General features: G+C 37.3%; 1 protein-coding gene and 1 long non-coding RNA gene across 4 annotated transcripts; one reads left to right on the forward strand and one right to left on the reverse strand.

The window, feature by feature from the left end:
* The first annotated feature begins 5229 nt into the window (after positions 1-5229).
* On the forward strand, positions 5230-7856 carry LOC125491063. The gene is made up of 5 exons (XR_007268090.1): positions 5230-5370; positions 5667-5801; positions 6300-6330; positions 7241-7292; positions 7731-7856. It is a non-coding gene; the product is annotated as an uncharacterized LOC125491063 (long non-coding RNA).
* A 2328-nt stretch (positions 7857-10184) lies between these two features.
* Positions 10185-19385, reverse strand: LOC105380384 (zinc finger protein 436). 3 transcript variants are annotated; one of them, XM_011549919.3, is made up of 4 exons: positions 19261-19385; positions 18319-18423; positions 16630-16965; positions 10185-11167 (listed from the first exon to the last, which is right to left on the reverse strand). In XM_011549919.3, exons 2-4 carry the CDS (start codon positions 18350-18352, stop codon positions 10326-10328), a joined length of 1212 nt encoding a protein of 403 aa, XP_011548221.3. In that variant the 5' UTR covers positions 18353-18423; positions 19261-19385; the 3' UTR covers positions 10185-10325. The 3 variants fall into 3 exon arrangements, with proteins under 3 accessions (XP_011548221.3, XP_011548222.3, XP_037977664.2); XM_011549920.3 differs by having other exon boundaries at positions 19160-19379; XM_038121736.2 differs by having other exon boundaries at positions 19265-19373.
* Between the last annotated feature and the right edge of the window lie 1792 nt (positions 19386-21177).

Raw genomic sequence — 21177 nt, forward strand, 5'->3', positions numbered from 1 at the left:
GGGTTAGGTGAGCGAATACTAAAAACTTACACTAAGTAAACAAGATGGAGTTACACAAACCATTTGCGAAAACTACCAAAAGTCACACTCGTGTCCCGTAACTCAGCAAATATTATGTGTAGTGGTTAGTGGCCCTGACTGCTACGCCGAAGGTCCCAGGTTCGATTCCTGATCGGAGTCGATACTTGTAGTTTTAAAAAAGACAGATATGTATATTTGTATTGGGGTCTTGGGTGTTAATAGATAGATAGATAGATAGAATACACTTTATTTGTACACCAAAACAGAATAATAAAATTAACAAAATGTAACTTAATTAGGGTACAAAAGGCGGTCTTATCACTAAAAGCGATCTCTGCCAGACAACCTTTGGATGGAGGGAAACAGAGATTAAGATTGGGTGCAGTGTACATGTTAAATAGGAATGTAGATTATTTAATATACTACACACTAACTAAAATATTACAAATATACTTAAACAGAGGTAGGTACATACTATATTACATAATAATACATATATAATAATCATATATATTATATAACATACATACAATATATAAATATAATAAAAATATATACACAGTGTTAAATATTATGTAAATAATTAAGTACTTTTACATATATGTAGGTAATGTAGGTTATCAGCTGTCCGATACCCAGCTTGGGGTCGAATGGCCGACTGGCCGTGTGTGATATGTCCCCAAATATTATAACTTTTCATTACCCATGCCACCTGGAATAATTAATAGTTAAGTATACTTACGACTTATTTGTTTGTTTTTAAGTTAGTTAAGTAGCATTTAATAACTATTTGTACTTAAGTAGTTACTCCCAATATGCTGCTAATAGTAAGATACCTATAGGTACAACTAAAATACATGTTTAGCTAAGGTAGCTAATATTTTATTAAAAACATAATTTTCCACCACAAAACAGTAAAAGATTGAGAATAAATTATTATAATTTATTTACTTACCTAGAATAACAAACTGTTTTGCGGTCAAATTGTCCGTCACTGCGTCAGTGTAGTAAGGATAGTGTATCCTAAAACTCATGGGAAAATACAAATACTTAGTTTATTTACCAAATCAGAATAAACGGAATAGACAAAAATCTAAAAATAAAACTCGAGGAGTACCTAGATGATATCAAAATAAACAAATAATATTTTATCGATAAGTACATCCTAACTAATATTATAAATGCGAAAGTAACTGTGTCTGTCTGTCTGTCTGTCTGTCTGTTACTCTTTCACGCCAAAACTACTGAACGGATTTGAATGAAATTTGGTATACATATGGTCTAGACCCTGAGAAAGAACATAGGCTACTTTTTATCCCGGAATTCCCACTGGAAAATCTTTTTAAGGCGAAGCGAAGCTCGCGGGCAGTGCTAGTACAAAATATACTCGCAAGCGTCGCAAGCAATGAAAAAAGATCGATTGACAATAACAACAAAAGAGAATGGCCAAATCTGACCCGCTTTGCAGCCACTAACCAAGCCTATTTTTATTCAGTGACAAAGGTGTTCTAAATGAGGGAAAATATTTTGAAAAATCTAAAACACTTTTAAAAAATACTTAGCTTGAGTGTTTCCCACCTAGTACAAAGGCTTGATCTTTCAACACCTACATCTTCGATCCCCCATGCCTCATAATAATAAAGTTTACACCAGGATATACTGTAGTCATTATGCTACAAATCAGTATAAATAATATTTTTCATCAATGGCTGCTCTGGCGGGTCATGGTCTTAGAGAAATGGCCATTCTCCTTTATGACGCAGTCTGCAATATTGAAATACATTTAACAGCGCATCAGAATATTACTAACTATATCCCAATCCACGGGGAAAGACATCTGACAGAACCCTTATTACATTCGAATAAGGGTACTTAAGTATTTTCTGTATACGTATCAGACGAATGGGATATAAAAACAAAAAATACATTTCCAATTAAAAATTTCCTAAATGTTTTAAAAAATAGGGTCTATTTGGTGTCGGCATTTTGTGGGTGGACCTTTTTAATTGCTCACGATTGTTTTATGTACCTAACTAGGTGTCTAATTAAAACATAAGTAAGTATATAATGTACCTACGTACCTACACACACGTAACCACCGGAAAAGGTTTACCACAGTCAGATGGATTAGATGGAATAAGCAATTATAACGTCGATAAACATTCATTTTGTTACACAAATGATGATACAGCATTACACCGGCTAGAATTCTGCTAATCAGAGCTTAGATTCTCGTGTCACAAACACAGAACTGCGACCATTATGCAACCGTAAAACTGGATTAATTTCCACAAAGGCATTACGATCTTAGCAACGTTTTTTAAAACGCGATGCTCACGCCATTTTATAGAAAATACCTATAATTCATGTTGTCCAGTTAATCTCAACATCAAAAAATTAACCAAGTGTTGTAGTACGAACATCAACTAAATAAATAAATATGTGGGGACATCTCACACACGGCCATTCGACCCCAAGCTAGGCAGAGCCTGTGTTATGGGTGTCGGACAACTGATATATCAACACAAATACATAGATAGACACACACACGCACTCACGCCTTGTACTAATAGATAGATACGTATTAAATATAAATATCAACATCCAAGACCCGAGAACAGCAAATATCTGTGTTTAAACAAATATCTGCCCTAGCCGGGAATCGAACCCGGGACCTTTGGCATAGCAGTCAGGGCCTCTAAGCACTACGCCATACGACCGTCGCGTCGTGCACCGAACGCAATTAATTACCGAATCAACTACCGAATGCATTAAGTAATTCTACTTAAGTATATAAAAGTTTTTTTAACGTCCGATATCCGAAACGAAAACGTTTGAGCGCTAAATGGAAAATGAGAGTTTGCGATTTGTTTAGAATAGAATAGAATACTACTTTAGTGAATAAATAGGGCACAAATAACAATTTATAAGATACAACGCAATAGGCGGCCTTATCGCTAAAAGCGAAGCGTCTCTTCCAGGCAACCTTTGGGTGGAGGAGAGACTTAAAGAATAAATGAGGAATGTGTACAAAGGCTGTAGTAAACATTCATGTTTAATAATAAATACTTCACATCTGTCAAAGAACCGATGACCGATGGGGGAAACGTGTTCTGGGGGAAACGTAGTGTAGGACGCCCTCCGGCTAGATGGGGTGACGACTTGCAAAAGGTGGCTGGTTATGATTGGATGCGGAAAGCTAAAGATCGCATCCAGTGGCGTGTTTTGGGGGAGGCCTACGTCCAGCAGTGGACTGCTATAGGGTAATGATGATGATGATGATGAATAAATACTTAACTAAATAACTACATAACATACAATGTTCACGACTGTCTTAGGCGGAGAATAGACTCACAGAGTGCGGAATGTGAGTTTTTACAGAGTCATTATGTATTTTATGCAGTTATGCAACATATTATGCAATTCAGTACAATTTTCAACCCTAACAGAACCTACATAAGTACCCATCTCAGAATGTTGAAAAAGTGGTTTAAGTACTTACTAGCCGAAAAGGGGTAACTCAGTGGGTCATTGTGGACAACTTTTGTTCTACGAGTTTTGATAATTCGCGAAAAACATAAGGTCCCGGGTTTGATCCCCGGAGCGAGAGATATTTGTCCTCATTTGTATCTGTGTAGGTAAATCAGCTGTCCGATAAACATATTACATGCGTAAATAACTGGCGACAATTTAAAAAAAATTGAGTGTACTGGGAACGCAGCCTAAAGGTAAGCGTCCACAGTACCTCTCGGCATCGTACGCAACGGACGCATCGCATTCAGTATTCTTTGTTTAGAAATCACAGAAGTGCATCCACTTCATTGGCATTGCCGACGCCGTTTCTCCATACATTTATGACAATCCGTTCGGTGCGATACCGAAACCGATAGGTGGACGCTTACCTTAAACATTGAACGACTTACGTAACCTACGATTAGCTCACTGTCTCTCTATGTCAATGGGGTTATATACTTACACCTTATGTACATTTGTAGAAAGCGGACGTGTAAGTCCGAAATCATGTGTGTAAATATCAGCAATTAGGATTTTCAGGTTAAATAAACATAAATATTGAATCATGGGCTAGTTAGATTCGCGTATAGACATCGTCTTGTCAAAATGAGCAGACATTACGAGACTTATATTTGGTAGTTAGATATACATTAAAATAGGTACTTACACATCCAAAAGATAGACAATCTGTTTTAAAAAAACTAGAGACCACGAACAGGCAAGCGTAGCGTGGGACGCCCTCCGGCCCGCTGGACCTTCGACCTAAGATAGGTGGCCGGTAGCGGCTGGATGAGGAAGGCCAAGGACAGAGTTTAGTGGCGCTGCTTGGGAGAGGCCTATGTCCAGCAGTGGATGGTTACAGGCTAATCATAAATGTAGAATACAATAGAAGATACTATAAAAAACAATGGTTTAGAATAGTAATGGAAGTAAAAAAAACATAGTTGTGAATGCAGTAAGTAAGTACCTATAAGTATACACTATACAGGGTGTTGTATATGTATAAGTGGTGCTGCTAAAATATTACGCCGAAAAGGGGTGCCTCGCCTGATTAAGATGTTAAAAAGGCTAAAATTCTAATCCTTATCCTAACTAATATTATAAATGCGAAAGTAACTGTGTCTGTCTGTTACTCTTTCACGCCAAAACTACTGAACATATTTGAATGAAATTTGGTATAAATATGGTCTTGACACTCTTGACCCTTAGAAAGAACATAGGCTACTTTTTATCCCGGAATTCCCACGGGAAAACTTTTTAAGGCGAAGCGAAGCTCGCGGGAACAGCTAGTATATTTTATAAATCATAGTTAGGTACTTACAGATTCAATAATACTTATTAGGTAAGGTAAGCGTACCTGTCTACAGCAACAAGATTTTCTAAGTACCTATTTAGGAGCTCCAACTTACCTGCTTGCAAACTTTGCACTATCTAAAAAATCATATTTTTTTCGGGAGAATATTTAACACCCTGTAGGTATGTGTGTACCTAATCTTAATTATTTGAGCCATTGAACCATTCGAAAGCCATTCTAATTTGCTAATCTCTCACGATTCGCAATAGTTTAGAAGCGTAAAATTTGCGATTTATCCGGAATTTTTACCTTTGTGCTCTTTAAAATAAAAATTGTTCTCAATTGAATTTTTTGACATCTGCACAATGATATTCTAATACAGCATCACTGCATCTGCATTCTGCATACATAATTTTCAGTTTTTTTCAGGATATAAAAGGCGGATGGTTTCTTGTCAGGTTATCAGTTTTCTTTTGAACTTCAAGTTTTAACAAAGTATAAAAATGAAATTCGTTTTTGCGCTTTTTGTCGTGGTAGCCATGGTAAGGATATTTTTATTTCTTTAAGTATTTTCAATTTTGGTTACTTATTGAACAATCACATATCCTCAAGCTCTTGCCTGCCTTTGATCCAAGGTGTACAGGGCCCCTTAGTGCTAGTTTTTTCACCTAACGAGAAGAGGTTTCCTCACGATGTTTTCCTTCACCGTAAGTGCGGTTTACATTGTACTTAAATTCCAAAGAAGTCATTTGTACTCGGCGCCGGGATTCGAACGCGCATATCTAGCTAGCCTACCACATACATACCTACGTATCTAGGTAAAATATTATAATTCCAGCTGGCAACATCAGTCGTCTCCGGCGCATGGTTGCCAGGCGTGACTTCTCCTAACCTGGCCGCCGCCGCCGCCGGCGTGACCCCACCCAGTGCCGTCGGCAAGGTGGTCACTGAGGGTGCACGAGCAGTAGACGAGGTAGGTAAATCGGCTATATAAGATAATTCCTGTAACAGTTCTCAATTTTCCGTTTTTTTTCGTGTAAATAATATTAAGAACACTGTGTGAATTAATTACATATATTCGATACGATTCATACAATATGACAAAATCTACTTATAGAGTTTCATTATGGGATATGTCTAAAACCCTCAGCCTATAACCTCAAAACTCATAACGTCTCCATAACTTCACAGGAATCGAGATATAACCTAGGGTAGTTTTTAATAAGAAGTTATTTTTAAAAGTTGTTCAGAATGACCCTCTGAGTCACCCCCTTTCGGCTTAGTATACCCTTTTAGCAACACTCTGTAAGTATGTAACTAAGTTTTATGTATGCGGTATGAGTAATATTTAACAATTTTTTCTTTATTTTTAATTTTTCTTATTTTTTTTTATTTTTCTTAAAGTAAAATATTTAAATTAATACAACATGCAGGTAGGTCCTTTTTTAATGTTATGAATTTCGTTTCACAGTGGTTTCCCGATGATGGATTCAGCACCACCCGTAAGTTTACTATTATACCTAGGTACTATGTAATTATAAGATTAGGTACCTATATCCTATTCCAGACGACCGAATGGCGTAGTGGTTAGTGACCCTGACTACTGAGCCGATGGTCCCGGGTTCGATTCCCGGCTGGGGCAGATATTTGTTTAAACACAAATATTTGTTCTCGGGTCTTGGATGTGCCCGTAAAATGGCAATAGGCCCGCCCCCTATTACATTGGGACTAACATAACACTCTGGCGAAAAGTGGGTGCAGCAATGCACCTCTGCCTACCCCGCAAGGGAGTACATTAGTACAAGGCGTGAGTGCGTGTGTGTGTTATCCTATTCCACGGGGAAAGACATCTGAAATTCGACATTCGAATAAGGGTAGATTTTTTGGTATCAGATGTCTTAATTTCCCCGTGGAATATAAGAACAATAATAACGTGAACAATGAACAGCTGCCATACTACCACCGACACATAAGCAACTTGTAAGCCACCAATCCTTAAACCGCGTCCAAAATTTGTCAGTGTCAAAAATGTTTGTGACTTTTGCCGAGTTGCAGAAAGGGACTTTAAGCTAATGTCGACATTAAATCTATGCCTGTCTCTTTCTGTCCGTATACTGTCAAAGCAAGGCAACAATACATTTAATGCCGGCATTAACTTAAAGATCCTTTCTGCAACTCAGTGTTTATCCATTGGTACAATGATTATAATTACGCTCATAGACTGAATTTAAGAAGGTTTAAGGTTTGATTGTAAATAAAATGCACTGTCCGCATTTTACTTTTGTTTTGTATGTGACACACACATTTGTTCGTCTATCGTTAATCTAATGTGTGAGCATGTTTCGGTTGCGAAGTTAGCGTTGTTGGACACTAGATAAGTAAATAACTAAAATATACCTACTTTTTTTTCAGCAAGTGATTACTGAAACAGTTCCTGATACTTACTGGTAGTTTTCGGTGTTTAGTGAGTATGAAACAATTTAATACAATAAAACGGTCAGATTAAGTTTTGACACAATTTTTATTTTAATAAAATAATGTTTGCGAGTAGGTATTTTTAACATTGATTTTTACACAGCTTCGAGGGATCATAGTTTTCAAATATATTACAATACAATACAATCCTCTTTATTTGCACCAAAACAGATAAAATACAAAAAATCTATCTAAAAAATAAAAATAGTACGTACAAAAAGGCGGTACTGCTTATAGCACAATCACTGATAGGCAACTTTAGGATGGAATAGAGTTAAAAATAAAAATAAGATTAGAGGTAGCTGTGATGACTTAAATGTGAAATGTGATGACCTGAAATGTGATATTAAACTTGTCAAAAAGTTTACATACATTATCTATAAGTTATATAACTATATTTATTATATACAACATTTATTATTTTCAGATTATGAATTCCGAAGAGAACCACTTGGACCGAACCACGAACGTTCTAATTCATTTATAATTAACAAATGTCCTAACTAATTATCTATATAACTTGTCTTATTAAAAATCATTCTTTTGAAAAAAACCTTTTTTTTACTATTGTCTATTTTTATAATCCTATCTTTTTGCATAAGTTGCATTTTGCATATACCCAGGGGCGTATTTACCCTAGGGCTAAAAGGGCTACAGCCCGGGGCGGCAGGCGGCGAAGGGCGGCCCAGGGGCGGCCGACGGGCCGCCCTTGTGCTTTGGGTTGGAGGATTAAAAAAGTACAGAACAATATTTTAGGACGTAAGCCTAGAACGGCCCTGAGCCACCTTTCCATATGTCTGAAGAAATTTGATTTAAAGTATCAAAGCCGCCCTTTGTTCTTTTCTGAACCGGTGGAATAGTCTAATTTATTTCCGCCTTGGTTTTCTTTTGAAGGAAATCTAAAGAAACAAAAAAATTGTCTCACTCAGTCGCCCTGCGCAAGTTTATTTCTAAACGATCTAAAATGTACTCGTCTATACAGAAAAAAATATTTTTTTTGTTCGGAAGATATTATTATTTATGCAAATCTATCACAACAATGTTCTTACACACAATATTATGTAGGAACATACGAATTTTCTAATTCATAAGTCTTCCCCAGTGCAGGTGGAAGGGCACAGGGGACAGGAGATTAAATGCTCCATAGTCTGGGGGGCGGTACCACAGTTGCATAGGTTGGTATCAACGGTCTATACCTTGTGTCTATCCCCACTTGCAAATATTGTCCTTGCAGCAGCCTACCTCTGCTCGCAACCGATTTAGAGTCGTCCAAATGTGCCAGGGGAGACTGTTACTGGGAGCAAGTTTTTCCTCAAGAGGTAGGAAAGGATCCTGGGGCTGCTTTTCCTCCCAGAGCTTTAGCCTTGCGTTTTGTGGGTTTTCATCCGTTAAGGACACCTCACTATTTAGAAACGCTTTGCGGCTTTTAAGGCAGGAAGGTGCGGCAGTGTGTGAGTAAAGAACATGCCACTTTTCGCCGTATGCTAGGGGGTGCTATCCCAGCCAGAGAGTAGACTTTGTAGATCGGTATCGGTTTGAGGCATCCCGTTACTATACGAACTGTGTCGTAAGAGCAACATCTACCTACTTCTCCAGCATGCGCGGACCTTGCCCATATGGGGCAGGCAAATTCGGCAGCTGAGAAGCAGAGTGCTAGGCTACTTGTTCGTAGAACTTGCGGAGAGGCGCCTCAGCTGGTAGACGTAAGCCGTTGCAGAAGGTTGTTTCGGGAGAAGTTTCATTTATGGACCGATTTTGAAAATTCTTTTATTCTACCGTCAAGGGTGGGTAAAGGGGTAAAAACAGGGTATGAATTTCCATTTTGGGTACCTATTAACCGATTCTAAAGAAATTTAAAACGTAAATATAGTTCTTATAACAAAAAATATGATGGTGACCTTGAGCTGATCTGATGATGGAAACGGAAGGCAGTCAAGGGAGAGTTCCTCAACGATATATAGCAACTACCTCGTGTTTAGGCTTGAATGATTCGTATTGACTAGTAGGACTTATTGTTACGAGTATCATTTGCATCTTAATTTTGATTGACAAATATTGCAAATAAAATAAAAACAATAAAATAATAATTTAAAAAAATAACCTTAAATTATTTCTTACTTTTTAGTGGTTTTTATGAAGTCGGTTTTTTTTTAATTATTATTTTATCTAAAATGTACTCGTCTGTCCAGAAAAATCTTTTTTTTTTGTTCGGAAGTTATCCTTATGTATGCAAATCTATCACCACAATGTTCTTATACATATGTAGGTCGGTAGGTACTCTACACTAACTGCTCTTTTTGTTTTCTTTCATTCCTTGATAGGGCGGAAAACTACAGGAAACCAGGGCGCGCAATCTTTAAATACGCCCCTGCATATACCTACTATACTATATTATGTTTGTGTGAATTTCTACACAAAGAATACTGAATGTGATGCGTCCGTTGTCTACGATTTCAATTGTGGACATTTACCTTAAGGATTCCATTTCGTATACTACTACTACTTACTAGTTTTCCAAAATTTTGTGATGCCACTTCATGTAAAATGTAAAGTGGTTTAATTGGAAATACTTTAAATGCGACTCTCCTATTCATGCTATCTCTAAATTCCGGTCTACATAAATGACGACCGAATGGAGTAGTGGTTAGTGACCCTGACTACAGATAATTGTTCTCGGGTCTTGGATGTTCCCGTAAAATGGCAATAGGCCCGCCCCCTATTACATTGGGACTAACATAACACTGGCGAAAAGTGGGTGCAGCAATGCACCTCTGCCTACCCCGCAAGGGTGTACATTAGTACAAGGTGTGAGTGTAAGTGCTGATTTTTCAATAGTCAGAATTATCTGAGGAATAAAATCGTTGCTGTCACATCTGAATGTTTGTATCAGACAGTGACAGCAACAATTGTATTCATCAGATAACACCTATTTGACCATAGAAAAATCAGCCCTTAGAAGGTTTGTGACGTGGTTCATTGGTACAATGGTTGTCATTGGGTTGACCTCAGAATGGAACCTTATCTATTGAGCAATATCTTTATGTTCATTTCCCTGTTTGTGTTTTGTTAAACTATATCTTGTCATGAAACTTTTCTGGCAAATTTCACACTCGTATGGTTTTGCACCATGGGATCTGACGTGACATTTTAAATTGCTAGCCGTCATAAATTTCTTTTGGCAAATATTGCACTCGTGTGCTTTTTCACCTGTATGTGATCTCATGTGACTTTTTAAATTGCTAGCCGTCATAAATCTCTTTTGGCAAATATTGCACTCGTGTTCTTTTTCACCTGAATGTGATGTCATGTGAACTTTTAAACTTGTTGATGTCGTTAATGCTTTTTTGCAAATATCGCACACATAAGGTTTTTCACTTGTATGTGATCTCATGTGAACTTTCATATTACTCGATGTCGTAAATCTTTCCTTGCAAATGTTGCACTCGTAGGGTTTTTCACCTGTGTGTAATCTCATGTGAACTTTTAAATTACTTGAAGTCGTAAATCTTTCCGGGCACACATCGCACCCGTAAGGTTTTTCACCTGTGTGCAATCTTTCATGGACTTTTAACTGACCAGACTCCGCAAATCTTTTCTGGCATACTTTACATTCGAATGGTTTTTCACCAGTATGTACTCTCATGTGGCCTTTTAGATTAGAATACTTCTTCCATCGTTTGTTGCATATGTCACACTGGTATGGCTTTTCACCAGTGTGTAATGTGATGAGAGTTTTCAAATTATCTTTGACATTGCATCGCACCTTATGTGCAATAAATATTCTTTTCGATTGGAAGTTACGATTGCAGTTTTCACACTCATATTTATTTAGGGCGTCAGCTCGGCGAGGCTTGGTAACAGCATCTGTAAGTAATGTTGTTTGTTGTAAGAAACGCAATTTAAAAAGGATGTTTTTGTTATTTTACATTAAACCTGTAAAATCTGAAAAGAAAGTAGTTTATTAGGTACTCTGTCATGTAAATACGACGAAACGGATTTTCTTGAAATTTGGAATGCTAGAAGTTGACACCTTGGATGAACACATCTACTTTTTATCCCGGAATTCCCACGGGAAACTAATTAAGGAAAACGAGGCTTGTGGGTAACAGCTAGTTGTATTATCATAATATTTCTATGGGCAATGAAAAGTTTCCACTGAGTAAAGCATCCAATTACTCCTAAACGGAAAAGGCTAGCTTAATTTATTTATTTATTTATTTGTAAGTTACAAAAACAGATTGTTATTAACACATTCTTATAAATTCATGCTTGTGGATCTTAATGTAAATACGAGGGCTACACCGAAAAGATCGGGAATATAATACTTAGGAATAAATTAGAGTGAAACCTTTTTGGTGTATCAAATGTAGTGTTTTTTCAAACATAATTCCATTTTCGAATTTTAAAAAAAGTAAAAAATAAAAGAGTATTGACCATTTGAATTTGACAAGTCGGTGTAAAAAATGGAGCTTAAGCGGGAACATTTCCGTGCAATAATTTTTCACAACTTTCGTCGAGGTTTATCTCAAGAACAATGTCTCGCCGAGCTTGTTTCTATTTATAAACTTGAAGCACCAAGTAAAACGACTATATATCGTTGGTATTCTGAGTTTCGCCGTGGACGTTCCTCTCTTACCACAGTCCCTTCTACTGGTCGGCCAAAAACAGCGGTAACACAAGATAACATCGATGCTGTACGCCAGTTAATAAAAGAAGATAGACATGTGACATACGAGCAGATTCGGGCTTCTCTCAGCATTGGTATGACAGCCATTCAAACCATTTTACATGAAGAACTGGGTGTCAAGAAGTTAGTTTCGCGCTGGGTGCCCCACCGTTTGACCGAGGAACAAAAGTCGGCTCGTGTTAATTGGTGTCGATCTGCTCTGCAACGGTTCAATGGAGGCAGTTCAAATGCTGTCTACAATATCGTCTCTGGTGATGAATCGTGGATTTATTCATATGAGCCCGAAAGAAAACATCAATCGGCAGTTTGGGTCTTCGAAGGTGAGGTCAAGCCAACAAAAGTTATTCGCTCACGCAGCGTGTCGAAAAAAATGGTCGCTTCGTTTGTATCGAAAACTGGCCATGTGGCTACGATTCCATTACAAGAACAAAGGACGGTTACTGCTGATTGGTACACAACAGTTTGTTTGCCGGAAGTCGTAAGAGAACTTCGTAAAACTAACCCGAATCGTCGTATAATCCTTCACGCACGATAATGCAAGCTCTTATACCGCTCGCAAAACAAGAACGTTTTTAAATATGGAAAACGTGGAGTTGATGGACCATCCTCCGTATAGCCCTGATCTGAGCCCCAATGATTATTTTACATTCCCAAGAATTAAAGATATGCTACGTGCTCAACGGTTTAGCGGCCCAGAAGAGGCGGTCGAAGCTTACAAATCAGCTGTTTTGACAGTATCCACTTCAGACTGGAATTACTGTTTCAATGATTGGTTTAATCGAATGAAAAAGTGCATTGAATGTCACGGAGACTACTTTGAAAAACAATAAAAGTAAATAATATTATGATATCTTTGTACTTTTTTCTATTCCCGATCATTTCGGTATCGCCCTCGTAACAGTCCAAAACTATGTAACAAAAACATGCTAGAGTAGTTTGCTACACAAACATTTGTTTAGGTTAGTAATTATATTTTAAACTTAATTTTAAATCTATGGGGTAACTAGTTAAACTAAATCATTAATTAGGTTAGTTCTAATTCAAATATGTACATATTGGCATACAAACAACGTAATTAGGTAGGTATATATTATAAGTAGTTTAATTATGTGCTTAACAAGTGTTCATTCATTATTGTAAAGCAATTTTATTGCATAACGGAACCCTGGTAGTGATGACCCAAATATATCAATATGATTATGACTGCTGATTAAACTATTATATAGTTGACACATTCTGTTAATGACATACATAACAGAGCATCAAGATAATATTTTGTTCAAATTTTAAATTAAATGTTAATGAAAAAATTACGGTTATTTGGTGTTGGCATTTTTTTAATGGGACTTTTTCATTGCCTATGAGTGTAGTTACATCAAGAACACTTCGAGTATTCATATATTCATATGCATGAATATGATATATGAATCATCATCATCATCATCATCAGCCTATGTCAACCCACTGCAGGGTATAGGCCTCCTCCATGTTATGCCAAGTCCCACGGTCCTGTGCTACACTCATCCAGTTTGGCCCAGTCACTCTCCTAAGGGGCCGTCCATTAATCACGTGAGGCTCAAAGGGGGGGGGAGAGGGTACGTAAAACCTCACGAAACATCACGAGGGGGGAGGGGGGGGTCTCGATAGACATCACGTGTATTAATTTTTTGTCAAAAAGCGCTAGGTTTCTGACCCGAAATTTTGAACGGCGCAAAAATTTGAACGATTTGTAAGTATGACCTTGATTGACTCGCCCGCCGTTGCTAAGTAACGACTCCCCACGCTAAATTTAATTTTCGTTATATTTTTTTACTCAAAAATAAATAGCGTTTACATAGACTTCAAAAAAATACACGTGATCCAGGGGGGGGAGGGGGGGTCGGAGTCAAACCTCACCAAATATCACCAGGGAGGAGGGGGGGGGGGTCAAAAAATGAGAAAAACGACCTCACGTGATTAATGGACGGCCCCTAATGTCATCGGACCAACGTGTCGGCGGTCTACCGACTGGTCGCCGTCCCTCCCTTGGCCACCACTCCGACACTGCCTTGGTCCATCTGCCGTCTTCCCGCCTTGCCAGATGCCCTGCCCATCTCCACTTCAGCTTCGTGATCCGTCTCCCAACGTCTTCAACCTTTGTCCTGCGTCGAATTTCTACGTTCGGGATACGGTCCACTAGCGAGATGCCTAGCATGGTGCGCTCCATGGCTCGTTGTAATACTTTAATTTTGTGCATGCATGTCTTTGTGAGCGTCCATGCTATATATGAATACTCAAGAATAAATATCTGCCCTGACCGGTGTTGCTCTATTAGTTTGTTTTTATGAATAGTGTAATTTAATCAGTAAACCGTAAAAATATCTAAGTACTAAGTTAGTTTACTTCTTAAGTTTTTTACTTTATGTAAACCTGCTTTCGGGTACTCTGGGATTACCAAATATATACTCTAAGGATTACCACCACCGAAAATTTGCTTACTTGTCAAATCTGATGTACAGTGCCACAAACTTATCTGTTCCGGTGACAGCTCACATAAATGTTTAATATTTCTTAATTCTATAAGATTTTTAGTTTGCTCGTATTGTTAATTCGCTCTTGCGGTGTTAATAAACCCATCTCATCTTTTACAATATACAATTCATTAGTAAGTAATGAGATATGGATCAATTTAGTTCGCTCTCACCTGAACAGATAAGTTTGTCGCACTGTAATTTGTATGGACCTGACAAATGTTTGACAGTCGAGTGACTGCTTATGTTAATGGGGAAGAAAACCAAGTGAAACCTTGGCAGCACCAGCGAGTGTGCCTTTCTGGTTCTGACCAATTACATTGTTGGGGAGAAAAAATCGCGACTGAACTAACCAATTAGAACTGGGGAATAGGGAACATGCAAGTGGTTCAAATAAGGGTCAAATATTATTTATAATAAACTTTGTTATTTCATAACTACGACTCCATCAATATTTTTGATTATAATTTATTTTTGAGCAAGTAAATGAAGTTGAAAAGTACAAAAAAACTTCGGTAAATTCAAACTTCAGAGAAACGTCACCCATTTTCTTAGGGCGGATGTGACGTCAAAATTCTTTATATATCAATCTCAGAATAATAACTTCTTTGCTTTTACGGCGGAAGTTAAATAAATGTCAAGTGTAAACAAATAAATGTTAATGTCACCGAGTGTTTGTGATGCTCGTTGTGATCAGATACGATGGATCACATAAAAATTCTTCCAATAGATCCTAGCCTCCTAAACTCTCCACTTCTTGTTTGATATGCTTGTTTGTTTGCAAAGTTTAGGACTTTTTATATTTTTTGTTGGTAGTGTATGGGCTGCCACTAGTTGTTCTATTGTAATGAGGCGTAAACAGCCATTCGCTAGTCAACGAGCCACTCAAATATGCTCCATATTGCAACACAATAAAATTAAATTTGTATTGTAAGTATTATGACATGAACATGACACAAGTTGCTCTTCTACTTTTAGGTTATAATGGCAGTCGTTAGTATATTTCAAAAGTTGATATTTTTTTCTAAATTAAGTTATGGAAGAATTCTCGTAATCAGAAGAACTGCCAGCTGCGGAAAAGGACAGCAAAGACTATTGAAAAGTCGAGAGCCACATGGAAAATGGAAATGGAGCCGATGGAAAACCACAACCATCCTGTAAATAGAGATATATGAAAGAGTGTGATATGATTACACTGATTAGTAATAGTAGTTTTTATTATAAATAAAAGATAATATGTATGTTATACGTTGTTATTTTTGTAGAATTAAATTCGGGGATAATCATGTATGTGAAAGAAAACATCGTGAGGAAACCTCAATATTTAGATTAAGCACATTTAGATATGTGAACCCACCAATCCGCAGTGAACCAGCGTGGTGGGAAATGGTCCAAGCTTAGGAAGGGGGTTTAGACCTTTGAGATATGCACAATGGTTCCATTCAAGAGAGTCAGGTGCAGGTTCTTACACCCCCACAGATAATAGAATAGAATGATCCACTAACCCTAGTCTCTCTTACTGAGAACCAAAGTTACAGTAAGTACTTACATACAATACAAATATTACTTTATATTCATATTGCCATAATAGCGTAATATTGTGTACAAAGGTCCTCTGGTTTGCTGGTGAGCTACTAGTAGTATTACCATTACAAAACAGCCACTGATCACACTTTATACACTTCCTTTTTCGTTTGTTACCATGACAACATTGGTTTGTTGAAAATACAAAAGTACTCTGTGATTACTTGATTAGGTAAAAAATCTATGCCGACTGACGGGACTCATTATTCTGAGCCGTGAAGTTAAAAGATTATGACGTCACACCAGCCCGCCATCCTGACGGGAATTTCAAAGTGGTCGCGATGGTTGTAATTTTTTAACTTTCTTTAAAATACCTTAAATTACTTATTTTGGCGTTGAATTTTTTTTTACTATAATAAAGTGATGTAAAACTATCCAATAAAAGTATAAAAAAAAATTATGCATATTCCCTATTAGGCACAGTCGCCTAAGGCGCCATCTGTAATTAGCTTTTAGTTTTTCTCCCCATTGCTAATGTGACATTGGTGGTATGGTAGCTGCACTGACTAAATTCTATCGCATATAACTATGACAATGTTACTTACTGTTTGTATCTTTACTCTTGTGGTTGTCTCGAGTATGAGGTTTGCGGTTCATCGCAACACTAGTCAGTGACAGTGTTGCACTATCATCATCAACAGCCACTTGTAAAAACTGTGTTGCATCATAAAACTCTTCAGTGTTTTCCCTAGTGTTTTCCTCATGTTCAATAAGTATTGTTGATTCATTTATTTCATTTCTGAAATTTTCAGATTCATTATTCTCAGGTTCCCCAATAATGCCTTTTTCAGATAATTCAGAGTCAGATGAGTTTTCATCATTGCTATCTGATATGCTCTCTTGTTTCACTTCAACTTGGATTGAGATAGCTTTCCGCGGTTCTGAAACGCAATAATTTAAAAAATATAATTATAAACAAACAAAAAACCCGACTGCACGCTAAAAAAATGAAAACAAGTCCCAATGTTAATGGAAAGTATCGCAGGCGGGGACCAGCAGAGGGTTCACCATTTAGCTGAATGTTATGAGAAAACGGCCATGTGTTGCGGTCAAGTTGGTCCCCGCCTGCGATTCTTTCCATTAACATTGGGACTTGTTTTCATCTTTTTAGTGTGTAGCGTTTTACAAACATCTAAGTATAATTGGGTATTTCTTATTCTTATAAAAAATACTGTCTTACGTAAGAATCGGCTAGCTGGAAGCACTCATAGTTGCTAGGTATGAATTAAAACAGTAAATCATATTTTTTATCATACAGGCAAGTTAATTATGCATTCAAATACATAAGCCTTGTATTTATAGATATCAATATCCCCCCCAAAATGTCACAGCCGTGCGATGTCCGCTCACCGAATTACTCAACAAAATATTTTTCTGGAATTAATTGGTGCTTTTTCAGACAAAAAATCATTATATAATCATTTTATATGCAATTAACTTATCACAATACATATATTTCATGTTGTTTAGCTAAGTAAGTTTAAACCAAAACCTTTCGTAAAGTTTGTCTGATGTTTTTTTGTCACAGCCATGGCTCGAAATATTTACACTTGAAAAAAGGGTAGAAGTTTGCGACACATATCTGCTATAACAATATATTTTTCTGCTATATCAATACTGTATGACCTACCCTTTCTTGGCCGGCATGAATGCTATGTAATATAAAAACATGTTAGGTCCATCCTAACATGTATTTACCCGTTTTTTAAATGTGCTGCGAAAAGTGGGTGGCTTGCTTGTGAGCCACCTCTGACTACCAGTTCGGGGATTACAGCCGTGAGTGCATATGTATATGTATGTATGTTAAGATGGATTCAATGACTATTAAATTTTCTCTACAAACATAATACTAAAATTAAAAGAGACTTATACCCAGCTTCATACTCTTTATGAGAGGTTTTGTCTCGGGTCTCAACAAAACTATTCACTATTAAAATTACTGGTGAGCTCTCCTGCATATGGCCTCTACATTCTCTTATTAGCTGTGTCTTGTGGGATTTTAGGCTGTTTTCTATCACGTTTCTATAAATTACCATTAGGACCATAAGCAGGTCTTTTGAGCACTAGAGTGACTTGGAGAACTGGCCTTCCTATCGATGGGCTGTCTTTCATTCATATTTATATTTTATGCAATGTTTAATTGTCCCAGATGTGGCTTCATCACAACAATAATCTAATAATAAAATATTTTAAATCTACATGTAGTTATTACAATATTAATGTAGATTACATACCTTCTTCATTTTGGACAAAATCAGTTATTTCCATTTTGAAAGATGTGAAAGCAGCGGGAAGCGTTTGGCAGTCAGGTCGAGTCTTCAGTAGAGGAAGTAGAGGAACTAAAAAATAACAATAGTTTAGGGTAGGCAGCTGTTTCTAATTACAACCTGGAAAACTTAGGTCAGCTGCATTAGTAGCTATACACTTTGGTACCTTGCCAAATTGATGAACGTCAATGTTTCAATGAATTGATAGGCGGTTTCAGTTTGACAAGATACAAAAGTATATAGCTTACTTATGCAGCTGACTATACCTATCTATCAGAGATGTGCTATGCAATAATGCTGTGATCATGCAAAAGAAACTCATTTCCAATTAATATGATTGACCAATGAATATAGTGGCTTATATTATGAAACTTTTATGCTTATGCTATGATGTAACATGGCTTTCTCCCCCTGAATTCATTTCAAAATCGGTTCAGATCTTCCAGAGATTACTATTGAAATACTCACAACATAACCTCTTTTATAACATTACTAAAGGTAAGTAACCATTAAAAAACCTAAGAAAATGAAGAATAGGATGTACAAAAGGGGCCTTCTTCAGACATGTAATAAGTATTCACTTGTCATTTCTATAAATGTGTCTGGCCCACCCTGGGTAGACAATGACTGATGGTAATCTAACTGGTCAATCCTTTCACTACAGAGACCAACCTTAGTGCAACCCTAAAGAGCGTTTCAACTGGTTTCACATAATAATTTAGCTGTCTAAACCCTTATTATACATAAAAAAAAACCAATACCTATTTTTACTAGTTTACAATAACCTCAATCATTGAAATAAAGTAACCTTTTGGATTTTTTCAGATGTTTTATTTGATGAAACGCTCTCTAGTCTAGAGTAGGTAGCTCTAATGTTTTTGGGAGCAGTCCGACAGTAGATCGGCTTACCTACACGGGTAGGCGAGATGAGGAAGGCTGAGGACAGCGTTGGCTCTTTGCAGATGTCGGCGGGAGTTCACTTAACTCATGATGATAATGATTATAGCTTCGTCCATGTAGGTCCTGATAATTTTTGGTCGATATATTCTAAAATCTAGCTGAATCTTGCACTGTGTTTGGGTTAGGGTTCGAACGATACTTTCGATACCGAGTAAGTATCGATACTTTCGTTCGCGATACCCGATACTGAGTACTCGATACTAGTCGATACTTTTGGGCCGATACTTTTTCGGTATCGATACCCTCGTCTCGATACACAAATCGCTGGTATCGAGTACTTTTTCGTCACATTATAATATGATAGGCCTTCATAAAAGATCTTAAAACAAAATCAATCCGTTAAAACCTCAGAGACTTGCATTTTTTTGTGTTTATTTGCTATTATCACCAAAACTTTTTTTTTTAACGCAATGGAAAAGTAGATTTTTATGCTGGTGAAGGTACAAAAATTAACTATTTCGCAAGTACTCGATACTGAGTAGTATCGATACTTTTGGACCGATACTTTTTCGGTATCGATACCCTCGCCTCCATACCACATGAGTACTCGGTATCGATACCGGACGCCGATACTTCGAACCCTAGTTTGGGTTCGGTTTCGCACAGAACACCATTTACAAAACTTTGACAGAACACAACTGTCAGGGTAATAGTGTTCTGTGGTTTCAAAAGACTGTTATTATTCTGGAGACACACATAGACATACCGGGGTTGTAAAATTTAAAGACTGTTTTTTAATCTCAAATGCTAAATTAACAGATTCTGAAAGGTCCATCAAACCTTCATTACATACTTTTTTTGCAACACCTGTAAACAAAAGATCACACATCATCACTATTGGAACGGGTACCTACAAGAGGATTTCATTAAGTCTCTTCCATCATCCTTTTGTAGAGAAAGTCTACCACTTTATAGTTAAAAAATATAGCAGAGTCCTAAACAGTTACTGACAAATCCTTATGGATCGATTACACCTAACGAGTACAGTGGCGAGTCAGTGTCCTCGGCCGAGCCATTGGTCGAGGATCGGCAGAGGATACTGACTCGCCACTGTACTCTTTATACCCCATCCACACGCTCGGCGAACAATGGCAAACAGCAAACAGCAAACAGCAAACACTGACGTGTGGATGGGTGTTTGTCGTTGTTTGCCTGTTTGTGTTTGTGTTCGCCAGTGTTCGGCATCGGTGTCGGTTTTTCTTGCCAGATCAAAGGATGTTCGGCAAACAGTTCGCTACGTATCCACACGTCTGGCAGCGATCAGTATGCGCGCTGAGCTTGGAGGAGGCGGACGTATCAACTTGCTACACTTTTTCGTTGGCGCGCATTTTTTTTATGATTACTCCGCCGTTTATGAACCGATTTTGAAAATTCATTTTTTTTGTATTGGGTTGAGCTCCCAAGTGGTCCCATTTTTTTCAGAATTTTATCTCACCCCTAAGGGTGGGTAAAGGGGTAAAAACAGCGTTTCCATTTTGGACACATATTAACCGATTCTAATGAAATTAAGAACATAAAAATATAGTTCTTATAACAAAAAAATATGATGGTGACCTTGAGCTGATCTGATGATGGAAACGGAAGGCAGTCAAGGGAACTCCTCAACGGTATATAGCAACTACCTCGTGTTTAGGCTTGAATGATTCGTATTGATTAGTAGGACTTTTTGGCATCATTTGCATCTTACTTTTGATTAAAAATTATTGCAAATAAACTAAAAACTATAATACCTATAAAATAATAATTAAAAAGAAGAAGTCAGTTTTTAATTTTTTATTATTATTATGTTGTGTCTTTACCATCTCGGGACCATGGGGTCCCGGGCATTTGGAAGGCGTGCATGGGGCCGAAGCCAACATGTAGAGG

The sequence above is a fragment of the Plutella xylostella genome, chromosome 30, assembly GCF_932276165.1.
Source record: "Plutella xylostella chromosome 30, ilPluXylo3.1, whole genome shotgun sequence".
Lineage (NCBI taxonomy): Eukaryota > Metazoa > Arthropoda > Insecta > Lepidoptera > Plutellidae > Plutella > Plutella xylostella.

Excerpts from the sequence above, each read along its gene's own strand:
- LOC105380384 (XM_011549919.3), bottom strand. The coding sequence starts at position 18,352 with ATGGAAATAACTGATTTTGTCCAAAATGAAGAAG. Across the intron at positions 16,966-18,318 it reads TTTTGTCCAAAATGAAGAAG|AACCGCGGAAAGCTATCTCA; the intron begins GTATGTAATCTA and ends ATTGCGTTTCAG. Across the intron at positions 11,168-16,629 it reads CAAGAGTAAAGATACAAACA|ATGCTGTTACCAAGCCTCGC; the intron begins GTAAGTAACATT and ends CATTACTTACAG.